At 42.1% G+C, this 12,060-nt stretch overlaps 1 protein-coding gene across 8 annotated transcripts in view; it reads right to left on the bottom strand.

Annotated features, from left to right (window-relative positions):
* Window positions 1-12,060, bottom strand: part of SORL1 (sortilin related receptor 1) — a 180,561-nt gene that overhangs the window by 45,025 nt on the left and 123,476 nt on the right. For all 8 annotated transcript variants that reach the window (XM_063671515.1, XM_063671516.1, XM_054441732.2 and 5 more), the window contains 3 exons: window positions 10,393-10,512; window positions 4,231-4,356; window positions 1,501-1,608 (listed from right to left, as the gene is read on the bottom strand). In XM_063671515.1, coding sequence (XP_063527585.1) covers window positions 1,501-1,608; window positions 4,231-4,356; window positions 10,393-10,512 — 354 coding nt within the window. The remainder of the gene's footprint in view (window positions 1-1,500; window positions 1,609-4,230; window positions 4,357-10,392; window positions 10,513-12,060) is intronic.

The following is a 12,060-nucleotide window of genomic DNA, read 5'->3' as shown; positions in this document are numbered from 1 at the left end:
TAAAGTGCATCATTAAACCCTCAAGACAACATTAGGAGAGATTTTATTGTCGCTAATTCAAAATGAGAAAACAAGGGCAGTAGCATTAAGTATTTTGCCAAGAGTACACCGCTGATGAAGATGGGGCCAAAAGTGAAATCCAGAGCTGTCTGGCATCAAACCCCCTGATCTCAAGCATGATTAACAGACACTGACTCTCTAATACGGGGGTAGGCAAATTTTTCTGTAAGGAACTAGTATTATGGAATGCACTGTGTTCCCCCCAAAATTTGTATGTTGAAGCCCTGATCCCCAATTTGACTGTATTTGGAGATAGGGCCTTTAAAAAGGTAATGGAGGTTAAATGAAAACATAAGAATGGGGCCTAAACTCAAAAGAATTCGTGTCCTTTGAGAAGAGAGAGACACCAGGAATGCCCACACAGAGAAAGGGCCATGTGAGGACACAGCAAGGAGACCTCCGTACCTGAACTGCAACTGGCTCTCTCCAAGGTTTGCAGCCTGACGGCCTTTGGACTTGAACTATATAGCCTCAGTGTGTCCCTGGGTCTCCAGCCTGCTGGCTCACCTAGCAAATTTGGGACTTGCCAGCCTCCAAAATTGCATGATGGTTCCTTAAAATAAATCTATATATATACATATGCATATCCTATTAGTCCTATTCCTCTAGAGAACCCCAACTAACCCCAACTACCACAACTAGAAAGCAACTATTGCAGGGTTTTCAGGTCATACAGACTCTGTCACAACTGCTCAGGTCCACCACTACAGCATGAGAGCAGCCATATACAATATGTAAACAAACAGTAGTTACTGTATGCAAATCAAACTTCATTTAATAGAGCAGGTTAGGTATTGGATTTTGCCCACAGGCTAGTTTGCCACTCCCTGCACTGACACACTGCACAGCAGAATCACCAGGAGCACCATAAATGTCCCAACGCCCCAGCCACACCTACGCTAATTAAATCAGAATCTCTGGGGGGAAGGTCCAGGCACCAGAAGGTTTTAAAGCTCCCCAGGTGATTCCAATATATAACCAAGGATGAGCACCAGTGACCCAAGGCAATCTTTCTGCGGCTAAAGAAAACTGAAGATAAAAAGGGTCACCTGGCCTAAAAATACCCACCCACCCCTACTCTACGCCCAGTGATACTAAGCAACACTAACAAAACCAATCAAGTAGAAATAAGTGGCCGATCTAAAACAACTGATCAATTAATAGAACATATTTCAACTAAACAATAACTTTCACTGAAGTTCGATCTAATCCCACCATCACCCCCAACCCTGCTTTCTTCCTTCCTGCTCTCCTTTAACCAAACCATGTCTCTCTGCCACGATCAGCCTCCAAGAGTTCTAGCCAAGTACTCGGGGATCAACTCAGTTAAAAGCTAACCACAAGCAGGTACTGAGGAAATGAAAGGATTTAGTCCAATATATGCTCTTCACTCACAATCACCATGCCTGAGTGCTTCCTGGGGGCAAGGAATGAACTCACCGCAGTGCTGTTCATCGGAGCCATCAGAGCAATCACGCAGACCATCACAATGTTTGCTAGATGGGATGCAAGTGCCATTTGGGCAGCGGAATCCATTGCACTTCTTCTCTGAAATAGAATTCAACAGTACAGAAGAATGACGAGGAGGAAACAGGCAGGCACTCACACACAATGCAGGAGTACGCATTGGTACCACCACTGGGGAGGGCAATTTGGCTATAACTAGCAAAATGACAAATGTACATACACTTTGATCCAGTAATTCTACTTTTGTAGAAATGCATTCTACTTCACAACTGAAAAAATAATGTAAATAAAAGTTTACGACCTTATACTTAATGTAAGTACAAGGGTTGCATTACAACACTGTTTGTAATAGGTTGAAAGCCGCCCACAAGTGTTGCATTGCAAAACTGTGTAATAGATTGAAAACAGTCCATCAATAACAGACTGTTTAATAAATTACTGTACACGGGAACACAGACAGCTATAAAGAGATGCAAGAAGTGCTCTATAAAAATTATGCCCTAGATAAACAGTTCTGTGAAAAAAACAAGGTGCAAAACAACATGCAAAGTTAAACATTATGGGTATGTAATAGAACAATAATACAGAATATACTTAAATTTGTTTATATATGCACAAAAATATTCTGAAAAAATATACAACTTGGTTTCCTATTAGGAAAAAGTGGGAACTGGGCAGGTGAGGAGATCAACCCATACCTGAGAGATTAACTCTATACCTTTTTGTATCTTTTCCATTTTGAACATTTCCATTTTGATGTGTGTGTGTATTTCATATATATATATATATATTTTTTTTTTTTTAAAGGCAGACTCTTGCTCTGTCACCCAACCTGGAGTGCAGTGGCACGATCACAGTTCACTGCAGCCTCCACCTCCCGTACTCAAGCAATCCTGCCACCTCAGCCTCCTGAGTAGCTGGGACCACAGGCGTGTGCCACTGTGCCTGGCTAATTTTTGTATTTTTGTAGAGATGAGGTCTTGCCATGTTGCCCAGGCTGATCTCAAATTCCTGGGCTCAAGCCATCCTCCCACCTCAGCCTCCTAAAGTGCTGGGATTACAGGCGTGAGCCACCATACCTGGCCTAAGAATATTTTTTAGAAGAAAAAGAAAAGCTTTAATGAATAGAAAAAGCACAATATGCATCTTGAGTATGAAATCCTAGTTTCATAAAGCTCTTTAAATCACTCACCACCTTAATTCTGGAGGAATTCTAAAGCAAAGTTGTTTTGGAGAAAGTTTGCCTAGAAATGCTAAGAGCCTGAGGTTTCACAACAGATCCAGGGGAAATTAAACTAGAACTAAGGTATCTTGATCAGAATCTTTAGTACTAGGTCACCCTTTCTCCTGAGCAAAAAGTTATTGCCAGGCATTGGACTTGAAAATCAGTTCTGGCCAGGCACAGTGGCTCATGCCTATAATCGCAGCACTTTGGGAGGCCGAGGTGGGCAGATCACTTGAACCCAGGAGTTTGAGACCAGCCTGAGCCATATGGCGAAAACCTCATCTCTACAAAAAAATACAAAAATTAGCTGGGCGTGGTGGCCCACCCCTGTGGTCCCAGCTACTCAGGAGGCTGAAGTAGGAAGATGGCTTGCGCCCAGGAGGTCAAAGCTGCAGTGAGCCACAATCATACTACTATACTCCAGCCTGGGTGACAGAGTGAGACCCTATCTCAAAAAAAAAAGAAAGAAAGAAAATCACTTCTAATGAGGCAGTCATAGCCTTTGCAAACCGAGCTCTGTGTAGAATAGTTCCTTGAGGATTAGGTATAAGCATGAAAATGTGTTTTAATCCTGTAAAAAGTAATCATTTCTGGGAAATTAGCCAAAGGATATCAAACAGAAACAGTAAACAAGCACCACTATTTGGAGAAATGGTTAATGTCACTAGGTAGAAAAAGTATTTTAAAAGATGTATAAATCAAAACTACATGAGGCAAACACATATTACATTAGCGGAAGCAACTAAAAAGATACAAATCTAATATCAAGGGAGACTTGGGGAAACATGCAATGTATTACTAGTAGAGACACATTTGATGTAATCCCTTGGAAACCCAATTTGGTAACAGAGAGACTCAAAAACTGGTCAGAACCTTTCACCTTACAACTCCATACTGAAGAACGCCTCTCAGAAAATATCTCAAAGAAAAATCAGGCCATTTCCAAGGACACGAATAGTGGTACTAGCATAACAGTATAAATCTAAAAACCTCAAACACCCAACCAGGAAGCAACCATGTAAACTAGGTTATGGTAGCATAAAGTGAGTATGCATCTTCCATGAAAATGCTTACTACACAAAAATAGAGTTGCAGAAACATCTTTACTTAAGGAGTAGAATGTATAACAACATGTAGACAACTAACATCCCCTGAAAACTTGGAACGTTTGGCAAAAGGATAGAGAACCTTAAACATATTCGGTTTCAAAAAACATTTTATATATTTTGTTTACGTGGCAGCATTTTATATAGTTTGTGTGTGGGGCAAACTGCTTGCCTGCAACTCTTAAGACTATATAATATACTCTGATACATCATATGGCAATATAACATAGAAAGTAGATGGGCTTATTCGGTTTCAGAGTGTAAATACGGGCATAGGAGAACAGCATTTCATCCCTGGCTCTCTGTTGCCTCTCTTCCTGAACAGCAGACACTAGGGAGGCTGAGGGAGGGAGCTGGGGAATTTGCATTTACCACAGTTGACTGGATCCTCATCGGAACCATCCTGGCAGTCCGTATCCCCGTCACACGCCCACCGCTGGGGGATGCAGTGCCCGTTTCGGCACTGGAAGTTGGAGGCCTCACAGGTGTGATAGATGGCTGTAACAGAGAAGAGAGACACAGTCACACATCCCTCATCTCCATTCCCCGCCAACTGTCCAAGGTGGTGGGCTGAAAAGAGGTTTGCACAAGGTAGGAATAAGGTCTGAACTGTGGGAGCACCTGGGTTTCTCCTCGGCTGGGAATTGGGCACTTGGGCTGACCTTGGGCAGCTCCCTCCATGGACTTGAGCCTATGGATTTATAAACATGACCCAGGCCACTGCCCAGGGACAGATGCACACGTTAAAAAATCACTTGCTCTTCACGACAACGTATGAGGATTGTTCCCCTTTCACAAATGAGAAACAGGCTTAGAGAGAATAGGAAAATTGGAGATCATTAAGTAGTAACACCAAGGCAGTCCAAGGCCCAAGCCTGTACTTCTTCTGCTATACCCTGGTAGTTTGCCTTCTCACCTAAGTCCTCTTACTCATCCAGATGCTGAGAAATAAGGAGTGGCAGCCTGTGCTCAGGAGACGGAGTCCTGGATCTGGTGCAGCCACTGTGTGGTGATCTCAAATTCACCATCCTTACAGTGAAACCTAAGGGCCCTGCTAAGTTCTGGAAGGCCACACATTACAATCTTAAAAAAAAAAAAAAATCCAATTTCAAATGTGAAAAACCTTAGGCCAAAGGAATATAAAAGAGTCATCCAAAATCACAAAGAAAGCAGGCCTAAGAACCTGAAATTGTCTTTCTGTAGAGTTGAGAGCAACATCTACCAGCCAATAATATGTGGTGTCCACTATAATCACTAAAAGCAAAAAAGAAGCTAGTGAAACAGAGAGTCACTGTTAAAAATGAACAGCCTCCTCTGCACACATGGGCTGAGGCCACCTGGAAGTCATTTAGAACCACCTCAAAAACTCAGTCAAACACTAGTTCAAATGCATAATATGTGCCTCCAACCCAACCAACACTCCTAACGGTCCTCTCCATCTGATTTCCTCTTCCTCCTCTGAAACAGAAAGCTGTTTGTGTCTGTTCACTGCTGAATGCAAGCCAGGACTGGCCTTGTTTAAACCAGCATAAAATAATAGAACCTAGATAGATGGGCTCTCTGTTAGTTTAACTGTGTGGAGAGGATGACACCACAACAGAAAGAAACAAAACACACAGAAGTGGGTTGCTGAGAGCAAACCATAGTTTTCTATTCAACTGAGACAGTTGGCAGTAAGCTGCCCAAGGACTGGGGAAATTGGTTTATGATGTCCTCAGGAATTTTACTGCATTTGAGCTATTTTTTGCAATGGTCAGAAATCCAAAGAATCTGACTTTTCAAACCACTTTAAAACAAGTGGTGGCTCATTATCTATGTCTTCCCAGCTCTCCAAGGACCAAGGCTGTATTTGGCAACATGTATATACAACTATAAGAAGTTTCAATATTTACAAGCTTTGGCACTCAGAATCCATTAAACATCTTTAAAAACTATACTTATTCCTGATAAGAGGAATAAATGTATCATGCATGTTACATGAGTTTCTGCCCCAGTAACAGCCATCGCCTGGAATACTTCTGATTTATTCGTGTCACAAGTCTGACAGCCTTTCAAAACATCCCTCACCAACACCTTGCTCACATTCATAAAATATAAAGTTGCCTAAACCGATTGCCATACTAATCTAGTATTATTCACCTTCTGCATTTCATTTTTAGTTGAAAACCATTTCAGAGTGCTAGTGAAGTTTCCAAATGACAATTCTGGGAGGCATGGCTGAGATCTCCAGATTCTATCACAGAAGCTGAGCTCAGAAAGAGTCATCAGTTTGCATTCAAGTGGCCAGGTATGGCTGGAATGCATAACGCATTATCTTTTTCTAGATTTTTCTATTTTCTTAGTAACTTACTAGTTCTGATTTTGAGTGTCCGGTAAATACTGCATGCTTAATACATAATTTTTTTTTTAATTACAAGGATGGAAGAGATGGACTTTAATCCAGCCTGAAGAATTTAGGGAAGAAAAAGAATCCTCTGCATGGTAGGATTCATTGTAACTATAAGAATGGTGACACTCATGTGGTAAACAATCATGGAAATCTAACATCAGTTTCTAATATAGGTCAATATCCTACAACTTAATCTTTGACTCAGGCAGAACTTTCTTGATTCATCAAGACCTGCTGGAACACCTGATTAAAAGCACTAACCAGACATGAGCAGAGTAGAATGGATGAAATAAGTACTATAACAGGGAAAGTACTGCCTTATTTCTTACAAAGCACTAGACTATTAAGAAATGCATGAGGCGTGGTAGCTCACACCTGTAATCCCAGCACTTCGGGAGGCCGACGAGGGTGGATCGCTTTGAGATCAGGAGTTAGAGACAAACTTGGCCAACATGGTAAAACCCCATCTCTACTGAAAACACAAAAATTAGCCAGGCCTGCTGGCGCACACCTGTAGTCCCAGCTACTCGTGAGGCTGAGGCAGAAGAATTGCTTGAACCTGGGAGACAGAGGATGCAGTGAGCCAAGATCGCACCACTGCACTCTAGCCTGGGCGACAGAGTGAGACCCCGTCTCAAAAAAAAAAAAAAAGTGTATGAGAAGGGGACCAGGTGCAGTAGCTCATACCTGTAATCCCAGCACTTTGAGAGGACGAGGTAAGAGGATCACTTGCACCCAGGAGTTCGAAACCAGCCTGGGCAATATGGCAAAACCCCATCTCTACAAAACATACAAAAATTAGCCAGGCACGATGGCACATGCCTGTAGTCCCAGCTAAGGCGGGAAGATGGATTGAGCCCAGGAGGTCAAGGCTACAGTGAGCTGTCATCGCACCACTACCCTCCAGCCTGGGAGACAAAAAAAAAACCCTGTCTCAAAAAAAAAGTAAGTGCATGAGGAAAAAAATGACTATCATCACAACTTGAATGATTAATGACAGAGAAGAAAAAACATAAAGTATAAAAAAAAGAACACTGAAAAATAAAAGGCAGATTTGAAAAACAACCAAACAGAAATTCTAGATACAAACATATACTCATGGAAATAAAAAAAACAGCTCCATGTGTATGTGAAACAGCAGATTAGAGTTAGCTGAAAAGAGAATTGTTGAACTGGAAGATAAATCTAGAGAAGTTGCTCAGATCCTAGCACAGAGTCATAAAGAGACAGCAAATATAAAAACAGGAGGGAAGAGACCAACAGAATGAGGGAGTCCAATGAATGGCTTAGAGTAACTGCTGAAGACAAGACCAGAGAAAGTAGCCAACAGGTATAGTTGGAGAGTTAGTAGCTGTAACTTCCCAGAGTTGTCTTTCGAAAAATTCTCAGATCTTAAAACAAACAAAGTGTCAAGCAGGATAAGCAAAAATAATTCCACACCTAGGTAGGTAAAACTAAGAGCAATATAACCTACAGGTAATTAGAAAGAAAAGAATGTTATTATTTGAACAGACAACTAAGAGCAGAATTCAAATCAACACAAAAGAGGCCAGGAAGAAATGGAAGAATTCTATGAAAATATGGAAAATTACTAAAAGCTTAGAAACCCAGACCCATCTGAATTCAAGATTGAAGATTAAATATATGTCTATAATAACAAAACCTTGAAAGAGTTTGCCACTCATAGACTCCTGATGCAAAACCCCTGAAGGATGTACATTGGTGGGAGGCATTAGCAACAAGACACAGAGGTAGTTGGTAATACCTGTGTGCCTATGCAGAAGTGTGGTTATTTAAAAAGAGTAACAGTGAAGTTTAGGATTTTTTAATATAAAACTAAAATACTAAATATTTAGTGTTTAAAATACTCGGTATTTTAGTACTGGAACTGTAGGCAGAGATTTGGATCAAATTCTAAAGTCCCCATATATCTAGGAGAGAGGAAAGATGTTAAGAATACAAATAAAATGTCTACAGGTAATTGTCCTAAAAAAACACACAGAAATCAGATGTATACGTTTAAAAACAATAGCGGTGGGTTGAGGCGAATAAAGAAAACAGCCCTGTGGAAAGTAAAAGTGGGGAAAAGAAAAGCAAAGAGGACGCACAGCAGAGTGCGCATCCAAGCTGATGCCAACAGGAGGTCAGCTACCTTGACCTATTTCTTTTGGCACTGTACGCAGCTTAATTTAGTAGGTCTGAAAATGAGGTGTCATGCCACACACACATCACCATGAGCTCACATCTGACCTCCATCTATTTTGAGATGACAGAGAAGGTGGATCATCCTTGAAAGGTTTGGAAGAACAGCCCTTGGAACAAGCCTGCAGTTGAGCAGCAAGGACTCTAAGTTTTCTCCAGTTTGCCTTGCCGGAAGAAAATCAGAGAAAAAACCAGGAGTTTATACAAGCTTGCCTATAGAAATGAAGTTATCAATTCATTCTGTAAGACCGGCACACACTGCTGAAATGCAAATTTGAGTAAGGCAGTTGTGTTAACAAGATGTTCAATCATACTGCAACTTACAAACTGCAATGTCCAAGTGCACCCTTCTAATCTATTAACTAATTATCCATCCAAACCCCAAGCTTCCAAACAGCATTCACGTGTTTCTTATGCCAACGGCAGCTCCTTTATGGGCCTCGGTTCTTCCTCCTTCTGCAGGCCATGCTCATATACAGAGAGAAGCATTTTCCTGCAGTCTTTTCAGAAGCAGAAGTGCAGACACAGAGGCTGCACCGGAAAGAATATGGGTGGACTTTACAAGCGAACAGGATTTGGTAACACCACAGAATATCCCGTGTGATATATATGGCATTTGAAGAGATCCATTCACTCCCTTAAGGCCATATGAGGTCACCTCCAAACTAAAACGAATGGAGGGAAGCAGTTGCATAAAATTACTCAACCCACAAAGGTTCTCTGAGCACGTACTCTATTATGTGCTGGACACTGCAGAGAATACAAAAGAGTAAAAGAAGAGGTCATCTCTCTCCTTGGGGAAGCAAGTCTAAGCCAGAGCGTAATGCACAGTTATTTATCCTTAGGTTTGAGATATAACAGATGTACCTTCTTTGTATTTGCTTTTACCAATTAGTAGGCGTGCTTTGAGCCACCAGATGCCGGGCAGTGTAGGAATTGCTGGGATACTCTGGGGGCAGAGGAGGTTAAGACATGAGATTTAAAAGTCCAATAATTCACAAGATTAATGGCTGGCTTCAGATAATTGAGAAGTTGACTCAACAATGAATTACACAATGAAGTCTGAATTATCCGAGTGTAAAAACAGATCTGTCCTTACCATGAAATGTTTAAAGGAAACATCTTTATCTCCCTAGTCCAAAATCACTAGAGGGGTTCAAGACAGAACTGAATAACAGCTTCTCGAGGAGGCTGTAGAGCAAATTTACTCAGTGAGTAATAAAATCTGGAACAAAAATTCCTTAATTTTTGTTTTTTTGACAAATTACAATGGGGTACAAAGTGATGATCATAAAATGGAATTTGTTTTCATTTCTCCACAAGCTTCTCAACTCCTTGCATTACCCACTGCCTATCACCCCCAGTCTGCCCCACCCCATCATAATATATATGGCCACCATTCATCCACTCATTCATAAAAATAATGTAATGAACATAAGTGAACCCAACAAAAGAATGAGAACATTACCCCTACCTTATAGCACCTAGCACATTCATGTTGTTTCCATCTTTACTTTTAATAAAATCTTACCCAAAACGGGTACAAACACAGTTTACATTTTCACTGTCTGGGGAACCCCCTGATGCTCCATTCAAAAAACATGAACTAGTTCAGTGCTTACGCAAAGTATGGACCCCAGCTGAGGGGCTGGTCTGAAAACTGTTTAACACTGGTCCTGAATGAATAAGAAGCTTGAGCCAGAACATAAATCAACGATATCACTCAGAACACTGTTTAGTCAGTTGAAAGCAGGGTGTTGATTTACATTCTGGCACAGGTTCCTTATCTCATCAAAGACCAGCTCTTTGAGAAGCATGAAACTCGCTGATTTCTAAGGTCCAAGCTAATTCTCAGAGCCTAGATTTTCCGATCGTTTAAAGCTATAATGTTAACCACTGCATGAACGGATGAGTGCTGTCAACTGAGTCCAGGAAGTACTGACCAGTACAGTTGGCTTCGTCAGACCAGTCCCTGCAGTCGTTGTCCCCGTCACATACCCAGGAGGAGCGGATGCACATGCCAGAACTGCAGTTGTACTCGTCACTCCGGCACTGGTGCATTTCTGCAGGTGAGACCATAAACAGAGAGGTGAGAACAAAAGCTTGTTCAGAATTTTGTCTCTGGTGTCAAAGCTCTCTTAAAGGATGGAGATGGACCCATGATCACCAATGATCCATAGAGACCATGAACGAAGAGACTTTTACCAGGGACATAAGGTCATTTAGCAGCTTCCAGTCAGTGTGCTGAAAATGGGTTACAGGTGTGCTGAGATTCTGAGCCCCCCCTCAGACCCTTAGAGCTGCCTGCCTCTTGACAACAGCATCCTTGTCCATTCATCCCAGTGCTCTCCACATATATTATTTTCTATGCTTGCTATGGTGGGAAGAAGGTTAGGAAGCAGTGATAGAGGAGGCCAGGAAGTAGAACTTTCAAGAAACAGAGGACTCCTACAGACACAGCCTGTGGTTTGAGAAAAGGAGTGCCAAGAGGTCTGCATGAGCTGATCACCGTGAGATGCTCAGTCAGAGAGAGTAAAATCAGTGCTGAGCTCCCAAAATGGAGGAAACATAACTTGGGACTTTCTGTGGGCAGAGCTCCAGGGACATGGGTGGATGCGCTGTCTCTAGAAGGGTGGGGGCCTGGTACGAACCAACCAGCAGAGCTTGACCAAGAAGGAGAAGGAGGCTGCCTGGGCAACAGCCTTCAAAGCTCCTGGTGATACCATGAACACAGAATGCTATAGACTGAGCTTATAAACAATAGCAATTTATTTCTCTCGGTTCTGGAGGCTAGGAAAATTCAAAAGTTTATACTTCATATGTTGAAACTTCAAATTCGTATGTTGAAACTTAATCACCAATGTGATATTATTAAGAGATGGGGCCTTTGTGAGGTAATTAAGTCATGGGGGCAGAGCCCTCATGAATAGGATTAGTGTCCTTATGAAAGAGGTGGGAGGGAGCTGTTCACTCCTTCTGCCACGCTTGCGTACAGATAGAAGCATTTCCCTGCAGTCCTTCCAGAAGCAGAGGTGCCATCTGACGCTGCAGTGAAGGTACCATCTATGAGGAACAGGCCCTCACTAGACAATAAGTCTGTTGGCACCTCAATCTTGGACCTCCCAGTCTCCAGTACTGTGAGAAACAAAATACTATTGTTTATAAATTATCTACACTAAGTATTTTGTTGTCGCAGCCCGAATAGACTGTGGCATAGAACTTTCACATGGAGTTTACAGAGCCTCAGAAAACAGGAGCAGCCAAGCGTGGGGCCCAAGGCAGCCGTCTCAGTCATTCTCGCCAAGAGGCTTGTTGATGGCAAAGCTAGTAAATCAGATATTTTTGAGGAAGAGTTTGGAAACTTACGAAGAGGACCTGCATCAGAGGAAGGGGCTAACTGGGACCCTGGGATGAATTCAGGACAAACTAGTAAGAATGAGCCATGAACAGAGGATCCGGGGGGCTGAAACTGCTTCACGGTCAAACATGCGCCCAGTACGTGAGCTTGATGATACCAGAAAGAGGGAACCACGTGGAGTTTCCTTCTTACTAGGGCAAAACTAGCCACACATTTCAACTTTCTAAGAGTGCTGGGAAGGAAATGGCAGGGA

Source organism: Pongo pygmaeus, chromosome 9 (genome assembly GCF_028885625.2).
Source record: "Pongo pygmaeus isolate AG05252 chromosome 9, NHGRI_mPonPyg2-v2.0_pri, whole genome shotgun sequence".
NCBI lineage: Eukaryota > Metazoa > Chordata > Mammalia > Primates > Hominidae > Pongo > Pongo pygmaeus.
The sequence above is the reverse complement of the archived record's forward strand: the minus strand, read 5'-3'. Positions and strand labels throughout refer to the sequence as shown.